The sequence below is a fragment of the Emiliania huxleyi genome (assembly GCF_000372725.1).
Source record: "Emiliania huxleyi CCMP1516 unplaced genomic scaffold EMIHUscaffold_257, whole genome shotgun sequence".
NCBI lineage: Eukaryota > Haptophyta > Isochrysidales > Noelaerhabdaceae > Emiliania > Emiliania huxleyi.
In genome coordinates this window covers 1,102-22,101 of record NW_005200110.1, presented here as the reverse complement: position 1 = coordinate 22,101, position 21,000 = coordinate 1,102, and the positions used below count along the sequence as shown (strand labels likewise).

Genomic DNA, 21,000 nt, shown 5'->3' with positions numbered 1-21,000 from the left:
TTGTATATGATCACTCTCGTCCCAAACACCTGGCACGGCGCGACTGCTGCTGCCGCCGCATCGACCGTTCTTCCGCGGCCCGCTGTCCGCTGCTGTACGGCACCGCCAGAGGAGACGGACAGCGACGCGTGGCAATTCAAGCTCCTCCTGCTCGCCGTCGCGGTCGGTTACGGCACGAATTTCCCGGTCGGGCGGCTCATGAACGAGGCGCTCCCGGCGGCAGCGTCCACGTCCGGCCGCTTCCTCCTCGCAGCTCTCGCCCTGAGTCCATTCATTTCTCGGCTGGACCGGCGGCTCATCTGGCCGGCCGTCGCCACGGGGCTGTGCGACGGCATCGGATACTCTGCGCAGTCACTGGCCCTCTGCGACACGGCCGCCGCCAAGGTTTACGCCCGCGAGACTTCTGACTCTCACACCTTCTCAAGCCGAGCGTCCCACCTCATACCTGCCTCGCAGGTCTCGTTCCTTGGCGCGCTCACCGTCGTGGTGGTCCCTTGCCTCTCCGCCGCTCTCGACGGCAAGCGGCTCGGCCTCGCCAGCGCGCCACAGGTGCTTGGATGGGTGCAGCTAGCTGGCATGGGTGCCTGCCTTGCGTCCTCTGTAGTGAAGAACGTCTCATCGCGGCTGTCAAATGTGGACGGCTGCAATGAGCTGCGACTGACGCCCGTCCGGACCGCGGCAGGTGTGGCTGGCAGCTCTGCTGACCTTGGGCGGGGTCGGCCTCCTCGAGATTGGCGAGATGTAGCCGAGATGTAGCCGAGATGCAGCCACGTCCTCAGCACATCCGTGACACGTCCGCGACACGTCCGCGACACGTCCACGACAGGCGACTCGCTCGATGCCCTTCGAGCTGGCGGCGTCGCGGCCGGCGACCTCTGGTCTATCGTGCAGGTCTGGTCTAGCGCCGCCTCTTAGCTGTGTGAGCGGCGTCGCTTTACACCTCCAGCCGTCAACAGGCCCTCGGTTTCGGCACCTCCTTCTACCTCATCGGGCGGCTGATCTCAGAGGATGACGACGGCGCGGGCGCGGACCAGGCCTTTCCTACCCCTCTTCAGACGGCCGCTCTCCCCCAAACCCTACCTTCTCCTCCTCTCCCCCGCCGCTCCTCTTTCCCAACGACCCTCTCCTTTCCTGCCGCCTCTGCTTTCCCTGCCGCTCTCTCCCCTCCCTGCCGCTGTCTGCCCTCGCCCCCACAATGCCTCTCCTCCGGCCTCGGGCGTGGAGCAGGTCCTACCCGTGACCGCCGTCAACGTGGCGACGGTAGCGGCGCTCTCCGCGCTATGGGCAGTGTGCGACGGCTGCGGCGTCGGCCCGCTCGCAGCCTCTTCATCCGCAGGGTGGCTCGTCGACGCGGGGACTCGCGACGCTTTCGCGCTGCCGGGCGCGCTTCGGGGGGACAGCGGCGCGCCCGCCGGTGGTGAGGGACGCGTTCAGGACGCGTCCGTGTCGACGCCGCCCTGCCGTGTGTGTCGCAGGCGGCGGGTTGCTGTGGACCGGCCTGGTCACCACCGCCCTCGTGCGGGTCGGCGAGACGAAAGGGCTGACGCGGGTGGGGTTCCTTCCCTCTTCCCCCGCCACACCGCTGCCACACCGCCGCCGTCGCCGGTCTTCCCTCCCACCCACCTGCCCCCTCGCCGCACCGCGCACCGCGCCAACCGCGGCCCCTGACGCTGGCGCAGGTGCCGCAATCGGCCGCGTCCGTCATCGTCGCCACCGAGCCGCTCTGGGCGAGCGCCTTTGGGCTGCTGCTCCTCGGCGAGGGGCTCGACCCGCAGTGCGTCGTCGGCGGAGCGCTCGTGGTTGCCGCGTGCGTCGTCTCTGGCCTGGAGCCCGCGGCGGTGCGTGCGGCGTTGCCGTTCCTGCCGGGTGGGGTGGGGAGCAGGTAACAGGTGAGCGATGCATCCCGCTTTCCCGGCCCACCGGGTTTTACAGTTTTCTGAAAGTGTCTTTCTGCCAAAGACGTATCTTTGGCAGCAGTGTTTTTTTTGCAATTTTGCATCACGCAGCGAGAGGTGACATCGGCAGGCGCACGCCATGTGTCGGGAGCCAAAAGGCGTTGGATCGTGAGCTGTGACGATGTGGGTTGAGCTCGCGAGAGAAATTTGTTTTCCGTTTTCGCACCACATTGTTTGTTTAGTATAGTCGGACCGTCACACACCGCCACACCCTCTCTCTCGGGCGTCGAGGCCCTCTAATAAACGACAAAATGGAGCGTCATTGTGATGCCGCCACTCCTCACCAAGCCGCAACGCGTGCGATGTTGGCAAAGAGTGGTCAGCTGCAGCCCTCGCGGCAGCTGTGCCACATGAAGACGCCCCGCACGGCGTACGACTATACATTGGGTTTGCGCCCTCGCCAGCAGAGCATGTCCGCCCGCCGCACTGGCCCCGAACGTAGTTGGGCGGCGGCGCCGTGGCACCTCACTTGGTCCCGCTCGAGAGCGGCGCGCCGTCCGGCGCGAGCGTGCGCCGCATGTATGCGCCCAGCTTCTTGCCCGGGCAGATGGCGGCCGCGTCGACGCCCTCCATGCCCGCCTTGGGGTACCAGTCGACCGCCGGGCGCGGAATGGTGGTGCAGGTGCCGCCGTAAAAGTCGGGCACCGCCTCGGGGTCCGCCACCTTGAGCAGCGCGCCGGGCGTGTGCTTGCAGTCCAGGATGCCAACCATGTCCTGGACGGGGGGCGGTGAGGAAAGGTGAGGGGCGTGAGGTGCGAGGGGGCGCGAGGGGCGAGGCAGACTGGCACGGGAGGGAGGAGTCTAGAGGGGCGAGCCGCGAGGGGCGAGAGGGCGAGAGGGCGAGAGGGCGAGAGGGCGAGAGGGCGAGAGGGCGAGAGGGCGAGAGGGAGGGAGGGGGCGGACGGGGCGGACGGCGCCTGGATCTGCTTGGACAAGAGCGGCTTGACGAGCTTCCAGCCCTGGTGCAGCGCCCACGCCGCGTTGAGCACACGCGCGCCGCCGAGGAGCTCCGGGTAGTACAGGTCGGCGAGGGGCATGATCGGCTTGAAGCGGATGAACATGCGCAGCGAGACGTGCGCGAGGCCAATGCCGCCGGCGTCGATGACCATGAACTGGCGGACGAGGGCGCCGGTCTCCTGCGTGAGCTTGTCCGAGTGGTACGAGACATACTCGAGGATGAAGTTGTTGATGTCAAAGTACTGCGAGTTGTCGAGGAGCTTGAAGAACTTGTTGACGTCGAGCGAGCCGTAGTCGATGAAGGTCATCAGGTCGCCCGCCTTGGTGCGGCTGTGCGCGTTTGAGACGGCGACGGTGGTGAAGAGCTCCTTGATGTTGGGGATCTCATTGTAGACGAGCCCCGACGCAATCTGCTTGCGGAAGCCGTTGACGCCGCTCTTGGCGCGCCACGCCGCCGTCGACTTGGCCTTCTTGAGAGCCTGCGCGTGGGCAGAGCGGCTTGGGGTCAGGAAGGGCCCATGGAGTGTCGAGCGGAGGGGGAGGGCTGTTGGGGGGGGGGGGGGGGGGGTCAGGTGCAAGGCGGTTGGGGAGGCGGCTTGACGGCAAGGCGGTGGAGAAGGCGGTGGAGAAGGCGGTGGAGAAGACGTGGAGAAGACGGAGGAGGCGGCCGAGGAGGTGGAAGGCGGTGGACGACGCGACGAGGGGCGAGCGGTGGGCGGGCGCGCGCCTTTTCGTACTTCCAGTCCTTGTCGACGAGGAAGCGGAGGATGAAGATGTCGCCGTACTCGTCGAGCTCGCCGCCGGCGGCGAGGTAGGCGGCCTTGAGGTCCTTGATCTTCTGCCACTGCTCCGGCGTCAGCTCCTCGAGCGCGACATAGTTCGCCGCGGTTGGGTTGTTGTTGACGGCGGCCGCCGGCGCCTCCGCCACCGGCTCCGGCTCTGCATACTTCTCCTCTGCCGGCGCCGCCGGCGGGGGGATCGACTCGATGGCGTCGCTGGCGGGGCAGTCCTCCTTGGACATCGTCGCCAGCCGCTCCGTCAGCTCGTTGCACCGCGCCTCCAGCTCGGCGACCTGCTGCCGCCGCTCCTTGAGGGCTTGCCGCGCCTGTCGGGTGGGTCCGCGGGGCTCCGATCAGCGGTGCTGCGGGAGGGGAAGGCTGGCGGGGGCGGGGCGCGGAAGGGCGAAGCTTGTGCTGGTGAGGGATGGTGGGCGGCTTGTCCAGTCCGTCTTGGTGTGTGATGGGAGGCGCGAGAGGAGGTGGGGAGGGGACGGGGCGAGAGGCGAGAAGGAGAGGAAGGAGGGATGCGGGGCCGCGCCTGCTGCAGCTCGCGCTTGGTGCTCTTCATCTCGGCGTCGGCCTTGTCCTCGTCGTTCTGCCACGGGAGGAGGAGGCGGATCTTCTCCCACACCGTCTCCTCCTCCATGATCGTCATCTCGTTGGCGCCCGCTTCCATAGAGTCGAGGTCCGCATCCTTGGCAGGCGGCTCGGGCATGCCGGTCGTCGACTGGCCCGCGTCGGCGCGCTTGGAAATCTCGAGGCGCTGGCTGCGGCGCTCCGACTTGACGTGTGAGCGGAGGTGGCGCGTGAGGGCGCTCATAAAGTCGCCCGAGACGACCTAGGGCGGCGGGCGGGGGGGAGGGGGGGCGGAGGTGAGGTGTGCTGGCGGGCTGGGTGAGCGGGCGCGGCGGCGGCGGCGGCGATGAGCCGGGCGGCGGCGGCGAGGGAGGCAGTGGCGTGAGCGTGGCGGAGAGGCCGGGGCAAGGGCGGGGAGTTGTGACACCTGCGAGCGGAGCTCGTACATGGTGTTGATGTCGGAGGCCTGTGCGCGAACGAGCACGGCCGGCTGGCCCTTGCTGTCGGTCGACGGCATGAGGTTGCCGGTCATGCCCTCGGGCAGGGCCGACATGAGCGCAGCGTGGAGCGCCGAGTCAGAGTACGTGGCGAACGGGTCGCACGCCACGCCGCCATTGCGAAAGACAACGCGGAACTCGATGCGCATGGGCGCTGCTCCCGCCGAGCGAGAGGAAGACTTGGATCGTGAGAAGAGGCGCGGCGTGAGGCCCTTGCTCTTGCGTTGCTCGGTACCGTGCGAGGACTGCGAGCGGACGGCGGGCGGCTGCTGGAAGGTCATCGGGGCAGAGAAGTGGCGGCGGCGAGCTGTGCTAAGGATTCGACCAGCTGAAGTCGATCGCAAGAGCAAGGTGCCAATGAGCTCGGCGTTTATGGCGCGCCGGTTTCGGCGTCGCTAATCTTTGGTGATCTGTGATCTGTAAGGGTCCGCCCGCAGGCGCATTTTGTAGTGCCCGGTGCCGAACCTGTCGGACCTTAAGACAGCGTCGTAGATCCCTGGGCGAGGGTGGTGGAGGGGGGGGTCTGGCGGCGGAGCAACCACCTCCTCCCGGCGTGCCGGGAGGCAGGATGTCATCCCCCGTGATCCGGACCGCCCCGTCGGGGGTAGACCGCTCGTCTAGCCGATCAGCCTTAAGCGAGCGGTCTGGCCGTTGGAATGGCCGAGGTTGGTGGACTTGCGTCCTCGCATCGATCGTGGTTACAAGTAAGTAGCCTTATGACTTATGAACAGAACACCCACCCTGAACCACGTTCATCGGGAGGGGGGAGGTCTATGACCTACCTAGTTGTCCGGCATGCGGGAGGGGGGAGAGGTCTATGAATTAGTCTACGTGTACTAAAGCCGTAATTGACCCCTACCTAGTTGTCCGGCATGCGAATCTTTGGTTCTTTACAAGGGTGCTGGTTCGTATGAACGTTGCCACACGTGGTTTTGAACCCTGCGCGTGTAACACACTCCTCCTCAACTCGCACTCGCGCTCGTCCTCTCCCCCGCGGCGGCGACCCTCGCAACCCACTCCGTCAGCGCCGTCGCGAGCTCCTGCGCCCTCGTCTTCTGCACATTGTGCCCGCCGCTCGGCCAGTCGAGCCTCGGCCCATCCCTCGCCGCGCACGCGTCGAGCACCCGCCGCAGCTCCATCGCCTTGCCTGGCTGGATCAGCGCGTCATCGCGAGCAAAGGCGTGCAGCACCGGCGCGCGCAGCGCCCTCGCGTCCGCCTCCGCCGCCGCAAAGTCGAGCCACGCGACGCGCCGGTGCACCCACTCGAGCTCGGCGCGGCTCACGCCTCTCGGGAAGCCCAGCACGCGCTTGAACCAGGCCTCGGCCAGCCCGCCCAGCGCCGCTTTCCACGGCGGCCGGCCGAGCAGGAGGCAGAGCGGACGCACGATCCACCGGAAGCCGGTGTCGTTGAGGAGCGCGCGGTGCGGCGTCACGTTGACTGGCGCGAGCAGGACGACGCCCGCCACGGGACGCCGCGCCGCGGCAGAGAGGACGGTGTGGCCGCCGATGCTGTGCCCGAGAAGCAGGACGGGAGGAGGAGGCGAGAGGTCGGCGGTGGCGGCCTCGACCGCACGCCACAGCGCCGAGGCCATCTCTGGCTGCGTGGGCTCGCGGCCGTCGGGGAAGGGCGGGCTCTCTCCGTGGCCGGGAAGGTCGACGGAAAGGGTGCGAAGCGGTGCGCCGAGCCGCTCGATCGCGTCTGTCAGATGGCGGAAGTCGCGAGAGGAGCCTGGAGCGCCGTGCACCAGCGCGAGGAGCGGGCTGCTCGTGGCGCCAGCGCTGAGAGAGTAGCGGACGCCGCAGGCTGTGCGGCGGACCACAGCAGCAGCAGCAGCAGCCATACAGACGCTGGTCGCTCGCGCCGCTTTTTAACCAGAGGCATTGGTCGATCTATCTCTTAGGTGGCGAAGATCCCAGGGCGGATCTTCCAGCCCCTTTCGGCACCGCAGCGCGGTCCTACGGCCGCTGGTGGCCGCCCCGATGGCCCAGCTGGCCTAGCCGGGTCGGCTGCATGTCCATGCGGGCCGTGGGGGCCATTGTTGGGTCATTGTGTCTCGTTTGAAAACGGGTTTTCGGCTGACGGCAGAAGATCCTCTGGAGGATCTTCTGCCGGGAACCAATGTCAGAGCTCTGAACGGCTGATCTGAGAGCCCCCCAGCACAGTAGGGATTGATTATGATCAGATCCATCACTCACTGGCCGGGGTTGAGCTATTCTCGACGACAAGCCGCGTGCAGAGTGCCTGAAGTTCAGCCCCGCACGACGCACAGACGTGCCGGCTAGTGGGCTGCTAGCGCTCTGCGGGCAGCAAATGTCGCGCTTCTGGGCCACCAAGCCGGTAAGATGACCTAACCCGGTCAGTCTGAGGCTGCGGCCATGATGGTTGTACTCCTCCTGGTGTCGGTGGACCACTTTTTCGGCTTGAGCTAGCGACGAGAATGATCAGCGCGAGGTGGACTCACGAGGGAGGCCACGGGTCGCCATGTTGGGCACACAGGTGCCACCCAGGCAGAAGTATTGACCAGACAATGAATACGTACAATACCCTCACAAAGAGAGCGATGCCTTCCCACCTGCTGACCGCTTCAGCGGTGGTCGCCACCAATGCAACGACGGCACTCGCCGGCCACGTTGCTGGCCAGCACCAACAATTCTGGGCGCCGCTCGGCCCGAGGCATTGCTAGGCCTGCTCAGGTCGTGCCACATGAGCACTGAATGGCCTCGTAGGGGGCTCATGGGGCCGGTGACGGCGCCCTGCGCCGAAGATCCCAGGGCGGATCTTCTGGCCGCCACTTAAGAGATCCATCTATCTATTGGGAATCCGATGAGCGTGCCAGCGCGGCAAGAACAAGCAGGCGGCAGGCGGCATCTTACGCTCGACTAAACCTAAAAATCGCAAACCCTGTCAGCAGTTCACCTACGGGAATGTACGTAAGAGCCACAAGCACTGAAAATTCTCTTTGTGCGTGTCTGCATTCATTGAGAGCACGAGGCGCCGCTTCACACAAGCGCGCATGAAAAGCCGTTTCCTGTCCGCCATGGGCTGCCTAAGCGCGCTGGCATCAGCGACCGGCGGAGCCGTCGTGCACGTCGACGCTCGCAACCCAGCAGAGGCGCTCCGCTTGCGCTTTGAGGACGGCAGCGGCGTGACCGAGCTGGGCCTGCGGCCGGACGACACGTGGGCTCACCCCGATCTGCAAGTGACCGGTGGAGAAAAGAGCCGTGGCGTCTTCCGTAGCGATTCCGATGCGGACGGCGCAGTGGCGCACGCTCATCTGCACTGCACCTCTGACTGCTTCATCGATTTCGCGCTCATCTCGAGGGCCGGCTCGATCCTCCTCGCGCTCAACGGCACGCTTCCCGGCAGGCAAGGCACGCTCCCCTCCCCCGACGCGCACCCCATCCGCCATGGGCGTCGAGCGCAGCTCCAGCTTCCGGCTCCGCCCTATGTCCGCCTCTCAAACTGCGACTGGGCCGGCGTGAAGACGTTGACTCTCGGCCTGGCCATCGACAAAGGCTTTGTCGCCGCGGTCGGCGGCACCGACGCGGCGATGACGGAGGCCGCCTCTGCCGTTTCTCGCGCCAACTTCGTCTATGAGGGCCAGCTCGGCGTGCGCCTGCTCGTGACGCACGTGGTGATCAACAGCGACGATGCGCCTGTGGGTCAGGCACCGGACGTCCCCGGCTCCCGGAATACATGCGAGGAGTACTTTCCGAGGGTGATAGAGGGACATGGGCTGACTGTACAGGCCGACGATATTGAGGCAGCGCTCGATCTCTTCTCGTGGTGGGTGGGATGTGGCGGTGGCGGCTGTGACGGCATCGCCGGCGCTCCAGTCGAGCCTGCAGAGGGTCCCGCGCTGTGGCACCTCCTCACCGACTGCTTCCCCCCAACCGGCGTGGTTGGCATCGCCGGCCTCAGGGCTGTGTGCAACACACCAAGGCGCATCGAGTTTAGGGACAGCGGGATCCCGGCCCGACAGCCGGGACAGGCAGACGACGCTTGCGACGTGGTCGTCCAGTCCACGGGCAACTGCGCGTCAAAGTTTGCGACAGAGTCGTGCGACAGCGAGGACAAGATTTGCACCGCCAATACCGCCGTGTCCTCGTGGTCGCGACGGGGGAGCTTCTGGCACACCTTCGCGCACGAGATAGGGCACAACCTCGGGGGAGAGCACACGTTTGGGTACGACAGCAATGGCAACTTCTTCGACTACGGAGGCTCCGCGCCCACTCGCACGCCCCTCGCTCCCACGCTTCTCTCGACAGCTCAAGGGTGCCTCGCGATTGCCTCAAGGGTGGCCCCGTATGATCTCTAGACTGCCCCGTGACACCCCGCCCACTCCCTCTCGCGCTTAGGGCTAATGTCGTACCCTGCGGAGACGGCCTTCTACGACCAGGGCGACGTGTGCAAGCACCTCAAGGACACCGTGCTGCCCAGCGGACAGTGCCTGGCTAGCTCGGAGCCGGAGTGTGGCAACGGCAAGGTCGAGGCGGGCGAGGAGTGCGACGACGGCGACGACACTGGCGGCGATGGCTGCTCGGCCACCTGCGAGGTCGAGTGCGGCTATCTCTGCGAGGAGAGGCTCACGGCCTCGGGCCTGACGGCGAGCGCATGCACGCTGGGGTGCGGCAACGGCCAGGTGGACGTCTTATTGCGGGAGGAGTGCGACGCCCCCGGCGAGACGTGCTGCTCGGGCGAGTGCCGACTCGCGGCCGACAAGAAGTGCTGCGGCGGCGAGTGCTGCGACGACAACGGCCAGTTCAAGACGACGGCCGACTCGTGCGACGGGGGCAGCGGGTATTGCTCCCAGGGCGAGTGCGTCCCCACTGCTAGTCAAAGCCGATGCGTGCCATACGGGTACATCATCGACGCCGATGCATGCCCGCAGTGGGACGACCAGCCGTGCATTCAACGCTGCTTCCGACCGGCCACCGGCAATACGCCCGCGCGATGCGACCAGTACCTGTTTCCCGAGCCCAACCTGCACCTCAACTACCTCCCCGACAATACGCCCTGCCTGCCGACGCAAGACGCGGGCGTGCAGGGCGTCTGCCTCGGCGGGCTCTGTAAGGCGATCCAGCTCGAGTCAAAGTGCAGCACGCCGGCGCCGCCTCCGGGGCCACCAAACCCGCCTCCCCCGCCCGGGCTGCCGCCGTCCCCGCCGCAATCTCCATCTCCGCTCCCGCCACCCTCGTCGCCGCCGGCCCCTCCCTCCCGCCCTCCGCCGCCGCCGCCGCCGCCCTTGCCGCCGCCTCCCCCGGCCGCCCCGGAGGGAGAGTTCCCATGGCGGGTGGCCTACGTCGCCGCGGGCTGCCTCACGCTCCTCACGCTCCTCATCTGCCTGGCGATGAGCGCCTCCTGGTTCTGCAAGGCGCCCGCGCGAGCGCCCATCGCCGTTCAGGCGGGCGGCGGGCAGCGCCAGCGGGCGAGCGCGAGGCGATCGAGTGCGGCCGGGCGCTTGTCGGGGCGGCTCTCGCGCTCGTCGCAAGCCATGCCCGCCGAGATGTCGGACGTCCTCCTCGAGGGGGAGGCGCAGCCTCGCGCGTCGCCGCAGCGGGTGGCCGCCTAGCGGAGAGCACACAGTTTCGCGCCTCGCGCTAGAGCCTTCAGCCTAGACCACTCACTCCGTCTACCGCGTCTGTCTCTCTCTCTGTCCATTATAATTGTTTAAATCTAGAGAGAGGACTCGACTTGCGCTTTGGTGGATTTTTGGGCATTGGGGAGGCGGGCGCGTCTCCAGACTCCAGTCAGTGGGAGACTTTTCGGCGGTCGAAATGCGGCGGGAGGGATGCGTCCTTTGTTGTCCTCTTGTGGGACGACCTGTGGGACGACCTGTGGTAGCGATCCGTGCCGTCGCCGGACGCGGCGGCGAGGCACCCGGGCGCCGGCGTGGCGCGGCGGCAGGTGCGAGGCCCCCGGGGCGTGTGCGCGCGGGTAGGGTTGTCAAACGTTAAGAGCTGAACAGTGTTGCTAGTGTTAACAGTAACAACAGAACAACAGTGGGGCTCCCCAACAACAGTAGCTAACGTTAGGCCGGCTGAATAACAATAAGGAAGGCCTGGCAGTGACCCACGACGATCTCCAGCGTCCAGTGCGGGTAATACCCGAAATACCCGGGGAAACCCAGGTATTTTCGGGTTTCACCCGCGGGTTTTTTGGCATTTTCTGCTTGCCCTGACCACTGAACAACAGTAACAACAGTAACAAACAGTAACAGCTTGGGCTGGGGAGAACACTTGAACAACGTTGAGGACTTCAGCCAACAATAGTGCAACTGTTAGGCCCAAAGTTAACGTTTGACAACCCTACGCGCGGGGCGGGCCCCCACGGCCCAACGCACGGCCCGAGCGCGACAAAATTTAAAAAAAGAGCTATTTAAGGTAAGGTAAGGTAAGGTAAACTTCACCACACACACGAGGTGGTGGGGCAAGGGGGGGCAACCCTCGCGTCTCCACGTCTGACGACAGGAGCCCCACGGCATTCAAAGTGCAAGGCCCAGTGCGCGTGGGTGAGCGGTGTGTGTGTGTGTGTGTGTGTGTGTGTGTGTGTGTGTGTGTGTGTGTGTGTGTGTGTGTGTGTGTGTGTGTGTGTGTGTGTGTGTGTGTGTGTGTGTGTGTCACGTCACTGCATCCTCCGCCGGTTCCTCCCGTCGCCTCTTCTTTGTTCGAATGGTTTTCAATCCATCCTTCACGAAGCCCTCCCATGTAGCTAGCGTTCTTGGCGAATGTCTCGAAATGGCCAGCAGGCGCTGTCTGCTCGCGGTCTGTGCGGGCCGCTCGTCCTCCTCGCCCTTCTTTCGTCCTCCCGTCCCTCCCCTCCACCATGGCCTTCTCGGCACTTCTTTCTCCATCCGCCTCGCCCTGCCTTTTCGTATCGTGCCGTTCGCCCTCCATTCGGTGACCTCCATGGCTGTCCGCCCCCTTTTGGGTGGCGCTCTCGATACGGTTGCGTCAACCTCGACGTCGCTGTCGCCCTCCCCGTCCCCGCCGTCGTCCGTGCCTCGGTTCGCGTCATCGCACATCGGTAGCGTCTCCGTTGTTCCCTCGTGCTCCACTAGAGAGGGGTCCCGCGCGCGCGCGGCCCGTGTACACGAGATTACACCAAACGTTGTTTTCGATACACATACGACGAGCTGGCCGCCTGGCGCGCGTGGCGGACCAAAAGACTGACCAAACGCGACACCGCGATGACTGAGGCGCCGTAACTATGGACAGACTGCGATCTACATCACGCCCGCGGTCGGACTCAGCGCCTCGCAGCCTGCTGATCCCTCCCCATCCCCCCAACGCGTGACTTACGCGCAGGTGCATGACAAGCGACGTGAGCCAATACCTACCCTCGACTCACGCCGCTGAATTTGCCCTCCCTGCTTGCGCGTCGCGCAGGTGCACCCACTCCTTCTTGAGAGGAGTGCGGACGCGCCGCTCGCCTGCCTCAGTCACACCCTTCCACGTCAGCACGCCCCACGCCTTGCCACGCTGGAACTGCTCCTCGTCGCCCTTGGTCCACAGCTCGACGCGCGTGATCTGCCAGTGGTGCTCGTTTGGGTCGTAGCCGTTCCTCGTCCACCCCGAACGAAACACCTTGGAGCCGACGCCGTACTTTGGCAGCTCGCGCGCAACCTCAAATAGATTTTGCCGCGTCGGCGCAGGCTGCGGAGGTCCGTCTGGAGCAGCGGCACTGGAGCAGCGGCGACGCAGCAATGGCGCCGCAGCCGCAGCTGGCAAAGCATGCGAGGCCAGCAGCGCCGGCGCTCGCGTGGAGAGCAGTGGCTGGCGCGAACGTGTCGCGGCCGTTCGAGCAAGCCGCAGGCAGCCGCGCATCAGTTTTTTCGGCTGCCGCTCGTGCACTCGGGCAACAACGAGAATCGCCCCGCCAGAAAAAATCCCAGACTGTCACTCCCCTTTACCTACCTACCTCCCCTTTCTCCCGGCCGGGGTGGGGCGCGCGCGGGGGCGGCGGGTGTGCGGCGGGTGTGAGGGATGTCTGTGAGCCGAGAGCGATATGCCATGTCCGCCTTGCTTTGTTTCATAACATCGAAGGCTAAGCTCAAAATGAAAAGCCCAGGTATTCGTGAGTCGCCCATCTTCTCCTACAGATCCCAAACAACAAAACAAATCTCTCTCTCTCTCTCAGATGCCTGCTCTACATGAACCAAACAACTCAAACTACCTGAGCTCTACTACGTAATTCCTCTCAGGCTCTCACATAAACGCACAACCCCGGGCCCGAAATCGCAGAGAGACAGTCACGCAACACGGGGTCCAGGGGGAAGGCGAGCAAAAACCTTATCGCGCGCGCTAGACGCCGACTCGGAGGCTGCACCGGTCAGGCGCGCAGCCGGAGAGAGAGGGAGGCGCTCAATCGCCGCACGCGGCGAGCGCCTCCATCATCTCCGCCTCATGCGCACCCTCCACCCCCGCGCCCGCGCCTGTAGCGTCCGTGCGCGCGAGGATGGCCTCGCCGGGTGGTGCGGCCGCAGCAGCTATGGCACTTGGCAGCGACGGCCGCAACAGAGGCACGTCTGGGGGGGCGACCCCCCCATCTTTGTTTACCGAATGCGTCTCTGGATTAGAGTGCGTCTAGTAGGCCTCCTACTTAGACGCTCGCTGTCCTCGGTATGCTCGAGCATCCTAAGATGCGCGAGTCCATATTAGTTGCTCCGCGCATCCCGAATTGCTCGCGGCATCTCCGGTTGGCGTTGCTGTCTCAAAAGACGCGCCGTGCATACTGTGAACAGCGCGTGTCTCAGAAGACGCGCGCATATTTTGAACAGCGCGTGTCTCAACAACTCAAGTACACGCACGTTACAAAAGAAAACAACACGGGTCGCGGTGTGGCGAGCGCTGCGCGGCGGGCCGTGCCCCCGGCTGTGCGCCGCGGCCGCCCCCGGCTGTGCGCCGCGGCCGCCCCCGGCTGTGCGCCGCGGCCGCTGCACTACTACTCGCACACCCGCGGCCCGCCCACCCGAGCACTCGTGGGTGGGCGCCCTATAGCCTCTCCGCGCAACGTGCTGGGGCACGGACAGCGGCTCTCACGTCTGGCAGCGGCAGCAGGCCCACCGCTGCACCGACTCACACTGAACAGCACGCACAGGACAGTCACAGAACACTGCCCCTGACGCCACTCACGGCCACGGGCTACTCAGACTTAATCACAGGCACCTCGCTTAGCACTCCGTGCACGCGGCTGCCGGTTGCCGTTGCCAGCGCCGCTTCCTGCCCAGATCAAACACCTGCGACGAGGCGGAGGCGATGAGCGGCCCACGGTCGCCGTGAGAGCGCGTGGCGGGCGACGGCTCACCGATCGAGCGGAAGCGGTCGCGCTGCTCGAGAGTGGGGGCGGCGGCGAGGCGGGCAAGCCACCCGCAGATCCCCAGAAGGACGCCGTCGCGAGGTCGAGGGCGGGCGGCGGGGGCGGCGAGGGCGAGGCGCGAGGCGCGAGGCGGTGTTGGCGGCGGCGGTGGCGCGGGCGGCGGCGGTCACGGAACGGGGGCGAGAGGGTGACGGCGAGCAAGACACCCGCGCGCGCTGCGCGGTCGCCGTTCTGACTCACATGCCTGCGGACAGCGCCGACGGGTGGTGAGGAGGGCGGCGAGCCGGCGGGCACGGTGTGCGCGCGAGCGCCGCGCGCTGGTGGGCGACAGCTCACCGAGCGAGGAGCGAGGAGCGGAGCGGAGCAGAGCTCGGGATGCCCGGTCCCTCAAACGCCAAGTCAAGCAAGAAAAACGCATGGACAATGCTTTCTGGCGGTGAACTTCTTTTCTAGACCGCTAGGATTGAGAGCAGCCTCGCTCTCAATCCTAGAAGTCGAAGGATTGTGAGCAGCACTCCTCGCAATCGTAGCATCTCTGTGCGACTGTGAGCACCCACGCTCGCAATCCTACGTCTTCTCTTCTATCTGGGCTAAGAGCAGCTCCGCTCCCAAGGTGACTGGTGACGCCTACGACTACTACCAGCGCGCTCACAATCCGAGCAAAGTCTAGGATTGCGAGCAGTTGGCTCACAATCCTAGCAACATGCCTCCGGTTGCGAGCAGGAGCGCTCGCAATCCTAGAACTTTCGCCGATTGCGAGCGACACCGCCCACAGTCCTACGACTTCTAGGATTGCGAGCGGGTCCCCTCGCAATCGGTGCGATCACTGTTTGGATTGTGAGGAGACCCTCCCGGCGCGCTCACTCACAAGCGCTCGCGGCTGGAGCGATTGGGAGCGCCCTCTGTGCGACGCTAGCAATCCTTGGATCTTGGGTACGATTGTGAGCGCCGCCGCTCATAGTCCTACAAGATGTAGGATTGCGAGCGCTACTGCTCGCAATCGGAGGCATGTTGCTAGGATTGTGAGCAAAGCTGCTCGCAATCCTAGACTTTGTTCGGATTGCGAGCGCGCTGGTAGTAGGCGTCACCAGTCACCTTGGGAGCGGAGCTGCTCTTAGTCCTAGAAGATGTAGGATTGCGAGCGTGGGTGCTCACAGTCGCACAGAGAATGCTCCGATTGTGAGAGGAGTGCTGCTCACAATCCTTCGACTTCTAGGATTGAGAGCGAGGCTGCTCTCAATCCTAGCGGTCTAGAAAAGAAGGTTCACCCTTTCTGGCCGACTCTCGGAAGTACGCTGTCTTCCGTGTCTAGGCGCACGCCCACGCCCTCAGCCTCGAACTGGCCCCGCTACCTGCCGCGCAAACTGGTTGGTGGGGGGGAGGCGGCTTTGTCGTTTTAGTTAGCACTGCTGCTGCAGGTCGCCGTCGGATCGTCGTAAGCAGTGGCCAGTGCATGCAACTTTGCGTGCGCCCAGAGCTCGTGGCGCGAGCAGATGCATGCGCGGTGCTGAGAACCTGGTTCTCCAGGAGGGGCAGGCCGCGAGGAGAGACCTCACGCGAGCACTCAAGGCAGGGCCCCCAGGGGAGGGTGCCGAGAGATCACACCGCCTTTTCGTGCTCCCTGGTGGATAGCCTGGTCCCCCCTCGGTGCCCGGTGCACCCGACACACGGTGTCTCCTGAGACGCTTCCCTGTCCAAGTATAGTAAAATGTGATCTAGTATGCAAGTGCCATCTCAGAACAGCTGTGCATCTATAGATGCTTGTGGCGTCTAAGATGGAACGCGCAACAAAAGACACGGCGCGGCCATCTCCAGGACAGCCGTCGCATCCTAGAATGCCCTGTGTACCCGAGACACATGGTATCTTTGAGATGAAAAGTGCGTCCTAGAATGCGTTTTTGCATTCTAGGATGCATCGGTAAACAAAGATGGGGGGGTCCCCCCCCCAGACGGCAGCAGCAGCGGCAGAAGCGCGGCAGCGGTAGCCGTAGCCGCCGTCGCCGTCGCGCGGTCGCTCAGCATCTTGAACGAATGCCCACGATGAGCAGCGAGGCGAGGGACAAGGGGTATCTCCTCAGGCTCTCACGTGTCAAAAGGACAAACGCAGTGCTAAAGGACGGTAAACAGCTCAGCACAGCCGTCAGCACAAGAGAGAAGGTGGCTGCCACACCAAGAGAGAGTATTATCCTGACGACGTGGTAGTTCAAATCTCTTCGGGGGGAAGAGTTTCATCTTCAACGGACAACGAGCTGGCCCTCGCGGCCAAGTCCCGCGGGTTCTCGATGGACGTCTTGTCCAGAGAAGGCTCAGAGTTCATCCTTCCCGGAGCCCTCTTCGATCCGCGCGCAGATCCCGCATGAGAGCGGGCACGTCTTGTGCATAAAGCCCGTGTTCTCCTCGCACTCGCTGTCCGCGGCCCATGCCTTGCAGAGCTCGGCGTGATCGATGCAAACGGTCTTGCACAGCCCGCAAGACGACGGGCATTCGCGTGCCATGTAGTTTGCCTGCGGAGGCGACCGATAGGGGGCGCGGGTGGCGGGCGGAGGGGCGGCGCCCGAGCGAGGCTTCGTCAGAGGGCCGCGCACATTGCCGTGGCACTCGCCCTTCTCCGCCCAGGCCGCGCACTCGTCGTTCTTGTCCGAGCACCCCAGCTGCTCGTCGCAGACGCCGCACGACTGGGGGCAGTTGAGGTACCTATTCGCGGCAGTCTCGCGGTTGTCCGTCTCTGCCCGATTAGTGCGGCCCCTGCCGGCGATCAAAGAATTCATGTAGTTTGGGTTGTCGACGCAGCCGCCGTCCCTGGACCAAGATGGGCAATCGCCGCTGTGGGGAGCGACGGGCGCAGAGTCAATCAGACGGGAGCGGGACGAGGGCTGTGCGATCCGGCTGGCTCTCACTTGGCGTCTTTGCACGCGCTCTTGCATGTCCCGCACGAAACAGGGCAGTGAACATTCATGTACAACGGGTTCGCATCGCACTCGCCCAAAGCCGCAAACCCGGCGCACTCCTTCTTGCTGTCGACGCACTCGTGGTGGCAGAGGCCGCACGAGGTCGCGCAGTTGGACATCATGTAATCCGCGTTGTTCACGCAGGCGCTCTCGTTGCTGTAAATCGCGAGCGTCCCGTTGTCTCCACGCGCCCAAGCGTCACAGTGCTCGTGCTTGTTTGCGCAGTCAAAGGTGCAAATGTTGCAGGAGAGCGGGCACGTGAACGCCATGAACGCGGTGTTTTTCTCACACTCGCCGTCGGCCGCCCAGTCGCCGCAGCTCTTCTCCCGATCCGTGCAGATGCCGCCGAGGAGAGAGAGGTGAAGGGCAAACATTTCGAGGAGCAAGAGATGCAAGCAGGATGGCTCCAAATCCGGCGGTCACTCTGTCCGCGCATGTTTTTTTTTGGGCGATGAGTACGGCGCCGCCCGCGGGCTCGAGGCTCGACGGCACTCTCGCGTGGCCAGGCCTGCGGCTGGCGGACGCGCCCGACGCCGTCTGCGGCGAAGGCGTGCATCGCTGGGACACCGGACTGCACGCCTCCATTGCCGGCACCGTCTCGCTCGATCGCAGCTGCGAGCCGCCGCGGCTGTCCGTCTCCGCCCTCACCGCGCCCTCTGAGCCGGCGGCGGCGCCGCCGACGGTGGGTGACATCGTCACGTGCCGCGTGATTCGTATAAACCCACGCCTCGCGTCGCTCGAGATCCTCTGCGTCGCGGGCGTGCCGCTGCGCGAGCCGTGTGGAGGGCTGCTGCGGCGCGAGGACGTGCGCGAGTTTGAGCGCGACGCGGTGCTCATGCGCGACAGCTGCCGGCCGGGCGACATCGTCCAGGCGCGCGTGCTCTCGCTCGGCGACTCGCGCGCCTACTACGTGACCACCGCGTCGGAGGAGCTCGGCGTCGTCTTTGCGCGCTCCGCCGAGGACGGCTCGACGCTCCTCCCGCTGGCGTGGGACGAGATGCTCTGCCCAGCGACGCACGCGCGCGAGGCGAGAAAGGTGGCACGGCCGGCACGGCCGGCCTCCACGGCAGTGTGAGGTTCCGAGATCGCCAGCGGCCAGGCCCGAGGCGGCGGCGGCAGGGTCCGTTGGCGTTCTGCAGCGCGCCATTCTGTTTTATTTTATGTGTCGATGCCGGTCAACGCAACACACACTGGGCGGCGGCATCACGGCCGGCGCCGTTTTCACCCGCGACGCATGGGTACCCTGGGCGGCGGCATCACACGGCAAAAGTGGAAGCGTGGCCCGCGTGTGCCGCCAACGGTATAAACAGACGCGCGGTCATGGCCCCTCATGGCGTCATGCGTCGCCTCAGCGGCTATCGGAGCCGCACCCCTTCCCTCACTCCGCGGGCACCTCGCTCTCATCCTCCAGCTCCTCATCCGAGTCTCCGCCCTCCGCGAGCTCGCCCTTGCTCGCGCGCTTGCGCCCCTCCTTGAGATCAATCCGCTTCTCCTTGTACTTCCGCAGCGACCGCGTCAGCGTGTCCGCCAGCTCGTCGATCGACGCGTACATGTCCTCTCCCTCTGCCTTTGCGTTGATCACGTGCTTGTCAACACAGTACACCGTCGCCTCCGCGATGTGCGCCTCCTTACCCTTGTGCTCCGTATCGTGGAGAGCCCTCGACTCGACCTTCAGGTGCAGCATCAGGTCGTCGGTCAGCAGCGCGCCGAACGTCTCGAGCGGCTTCGCCAGCTTCTTGTCGGCGAACGAGCTGATGCTGTCGGTGATCTCGAAGTTGCCGCTCACCTTGACCGCGTTCGTCTTGACGACATCCATGCTGACGCGTCCGCGGTAGACGACATCCATGCTGACGCTTCCGCGGTAGACGCGGGTGGGCGCGAGGAAGCCGAGGGCGGCGGCGGCGATCATATTTGTGACAGTGGCGGCGATCATCGCCGCACTCAAGCGTCAAGGTTGGGCACTGATGGCTCTCAGAAAAAATATTGGAAGGCTCCGACTCTCGTCTTTTAGTTGCCTATTGACCGCGAGGTGGCATGAAGGTCGCAGCGAGAATCTAAATTTCTTCCAAACCTCTTTTCTGGTACACCACGGAGGGTGAACCTACTTTTGGAGAAGGTAGGGATTGAGAGCAGTCTCGCTCTCAATCCTAGAAGTCGAAGGATTGTGAGCAGCACTCCTCGCAATCGGTAGCATCTCAGGTCGACAGAACGCGCGCACAGATCACACGCCTTTTGTCCACCCGACGACACACCTTCGCCTCGCACGCCGCTCTAATGCGAGTGCGGTAGTAGGAGGGTATGACTCTGACCTGTTCCGACCCTGATCCGACCTCTCTCGAACACCGACCTGATCCGACCGTGTTCACTTCGAACACGGTCGGATCAGGGTCGGACCAGAGTCGGAACAAGGTCGGGAAAATCCCTCCCTCCCGCCGCCGCTGTGGCAGTCACCCTCCTACTCCCCTCCACGCCGCGCTAAGCCTTGGCCGCGGCCGGCGCGGGCTTGGCCGCGGCCGGCGCGGGCTTCTTGGCGGCGCGCGCCTCCGCGAGCGCCTCCTCCGCCTTCTTGAGGCGGCTCTCGAGGTCGGCCAGCTTCCGCTTGCCCGCCGCCTCGTCCGGCGCGGCCGGCAGCACCATCTGGAACTCCAGGTTGTCGATGTCCCCGAGCGTGGTCGCCTCATCGAAGGTGCCGGTCTCCGTCTCGCGCCGGAGGAAGTAGTTGACCTCGTGGGAGAAGCCCGGGATCTTCTTGACGACCTGGTCCATGATCTGTAGCAGTCGTGGGAGGTAATGAGTGGGAGGTCCGCCGATGGCTGCCAGTAGCGGGTGTTGGGGGGGAGAGATCCGGCCAGGGGCGGGAGCTGTGTCGCGCGCACCTTGGCGAGGTCGTTGGGGTGGACGATGTACCCCCTGATCTGGTACTGCACGTTCGACCAGCCCGGAGCGCGCTTATAGTTCTTGTTGGGCCGCTCCGTCTCCTGCTTGTCCGTCCACGTCTGGCCCTGAAAGTCGAGAATCCGCTTCCGCGTCACATGCTGCGGCAGGTACGTGTTGATGCACCCCCACGTGTCGGCCATCTCGAACATGCGGCCTGGAGCGCGTCCTACTCCGACGGGAACTGGGGATTAGGACGGGCCCAGATGGGGAAGGGGAGGGGGGGAGGCTCACACCCGCAGCTCCTTGTCGTAGCCCATGTCGACGAGGGCGACGCCGGTCAGCATGACGGTCACGCTCACTTGGACCTGAAGGAGGCGCGACGCGGGGCCAGGAAGGTGAGAGAGGGCGGCCGTGTAGCGGGAGCGCACCTCCTCGACGATCGTCTCGCCGAACTTGGAGTCGTTGACCTTCTTGGACGCCTTGCTGCCCGGCGTCTGCTTGCCGCCCGGCGTCTCCACCATTTCGCCCTGTGTGGACAGAGGTGCGTGCGGCGATTCAGGAGTGCCTGGGACGGAGGTGCAGTATGGGGGCTGCAGGGCTGCTCACGAAGTGCGCGCGTCCCTTCTGCGGGGTGCTTGCCATGGTGCTGCGGTGCCGAGCGGGGAGAGCGGAGGGTCCGTGCGGCTAGATTGGAATCGAGTTGAGACCGGCGGGCGGGGACACGAATGGGGGCCCTGGTCGTTTCCGCAGGCGAAAGGACAAGACGTGCTTTTAAAATATTGGAAGGCTCCGACTCTCGTCTTTTAGTTGCCTATTGACCGCGAGGTGGCATGAAGGTCGCAGCGAGAATCTGCGAGAGACTGCGAAGAGAGATAGGAAGAGGCGGACGCCCAAGGGTGGGCGACGGCTAGCGCATCACACCCCTCTCCTTAAAATCCCTGTGTGGTGGCGGCGTGCCGTCCTCCCATCCCTCCCTTGGGTTGTCCGTTTTCTTTCTTTCTTTCTTTCTTTTAGTTGCCTATTGCCACACCTCCACGCCTTGAAAAAAAGGAAGCCGTCGCAGCGGCAGGAGGGCACACCTTAAAATCCCTG

The 21,000-nt window shown here is 64.9% G+C and overlaps 8 protein-coding genes across 8 annotated transcripts; 3 read left to right on the top strand and 5 right to left on the bottom strand.

Moving 5' to 3' along the window:
- EMIHUDRAFT_443665 (hypothetical protein) lies at nucleotides 1-1,975 on the top strand. The gene is made up of 8 exons (XM_005777724.1): nucleotides 1-384; nucleotides 457-549; nucleotides 683-734; nucleotides 827-891; nucleotides 957-1,034; nucleotides 1,228-1,402; nucleotides 1,476-1,549; nucleotides 1,680-1,975. The coding sequence occupies exons 1-8, from the start codon at nucleotides 7-9 to the stop codon at nucleotides 1,884-1,886; spliced, it is 1,122 nt and encodes a 373-aa protein (XP_005777781.1). The 5' UTR covers nucleotides 1-6; the 3' UTR covers nucleotides 1,887-1,975.
- Nucleotides 1,976-2,101: 126 nt separating this feature from the next.
- On the bottom strand, nucleotides 2,102-5,092 carry EMIHUDRAFT_443664 (hypothetical protein). Its single transcript, XM_005777723.1, has 5 exons — nucleotides 4,695-5,092; nucleotides 4,230-4,529; nucleotides 3,640-4,017; nucleotides 2,873-3,391; nucleotides 2,102-2,669 (listed from the first exon to the last, which is right to left on the bottom strand). Exons 1-5 carry the CDS (start codon nucleotides 5,043-5,045, stop codon nucleotides 2,421-2,423), a joined length of 1,797 nt encoding a protein of 598 aa, XP_005777780.1. The 5' UTR covers nucleotides 5,046-5,092; the 3' UTR covers nucleotides 2,102-2,420.
- Nucleotides 5,093-5,726: 634 nt separating this feature from the next.
- EMIHUDRAFT_237770 (hypothetical protein) lies at nucleotides 5,727-6,605 on the bottom strand (the record flags this gene model as incomplete). Its single annotated transcript, XM_005777722.1, has 1 exon — nucleotides 5,727-6,605. One exon carries the CDS (start codon nucleotides 6,603-6,605, stop codon nucleotides 5,727-5,729), a length of 879 nt encoding a protein of 292 aa, XP_005777779.1.
- Nucleotides 6,606-7,778: 1,173 nt separating this feature from the next.
- On the top strand, nucleotides 7,779-10,337 carry EMIHUDRAFT_115551 (hypothetical protein; the record flags this gene model as incomplete). The annotated part of the gene is made up of 2 exons (XM_005777721.1): nucleotides 7,779-9,062; nucleotides 9,165-10,337. 2 exons carry the CDS (start codon nucleotides 7,779-7,781, stop codon nucleotides 10,335-10,337), a joined length of 2,457 nt encoding a protein of 818 aa, XP_005777778.1.
- A 1,774-nt stretch (nucleotides 10,338-12,111) lies between these two features.
- On the bottom strand, nucleotides 12,112-12,591 carry EMIHUDRAFT_237766 (hypothetical protein; the record flags this gene model as incomplete). Its single annotated transcript, XM_005777720.1, has 1 exon — nucleotides 12,112-12,591. The coding sequence occupies one exon, from the start codon at nucleotides 12,589-12,591 to the stop codon at nucleotides 12,112-12,114; it is 480 nt and encodes a 159-aa protein (XP_005777777.1).
- Nucleotides 12,592-12,853: 262 nt separating this feature from the next.
- EMIHUDRAFT_443662 (hypothetical protein) lies at nucleotides 12,854-17,397 on the bottom strand. Its single transcript, XM_005777719.1, has 5 exons — nucleotides 16,981-17,397; nucleotides 16,850-16,906; nucleotides 16,669-16,777; nucleotides 16,160-16,587; nucleotides 12,854-12,967 (listed from the first exon to the last, which is right to left on the bottom strand). Exons 1-4 carry the CDS (start codon nucleotides 17,298-17,300, stop codon nucleotides 16,390-16,392), a joined length of 684 nt encoding a protein of 227 aa, XP_005777776.1. The 5' UTR covers nucleotides 17,301-17,397; the 3' UTR covers nucleotides 12,854-12,967; nucleotides 16,160-16,389.
- Nucleotides 17,398-17,482: 85 nt separating this feature from the next.
- Nucleotides 17,483-18,106, top strand: EMIHUDRAFT_73908 (hypothetical protein; the record flags this gene model as incomplete). The annotated part of the gene is made up of 1 exon (XM_005777718.1): nucleotides 17,483-18,106. One exon carries the CDS (start codon nucleotides 17,483-17,485, stop codon nucleotides 18,104-18,106), a length of 624 nt encoding a protein of 207 aa, XP_005777775.1.
- Nucleotides 18,107-18,181: 75 nt separating this feature from the next.
- On the bottom strand, nucleotides 18,182-18,969 carry EMIHUDRAFT_457572 (hypothetical protein). The gene has a single exon (XM_005777717.1). It carries the CDS (start codon nucleotides 18,962-18,964, stop codon nucleotides 18,410-18,412), a length of 555 nt encoding a protein of 184 aa, XP_005777774.1. The 5' UTR covers nucleotides 18,965-18,969; the 3' UTR covers nucleotides 18,182-18,409.
- Nucleotides 18,970-21,000: the final 2,031 nt, after the last annotated feature.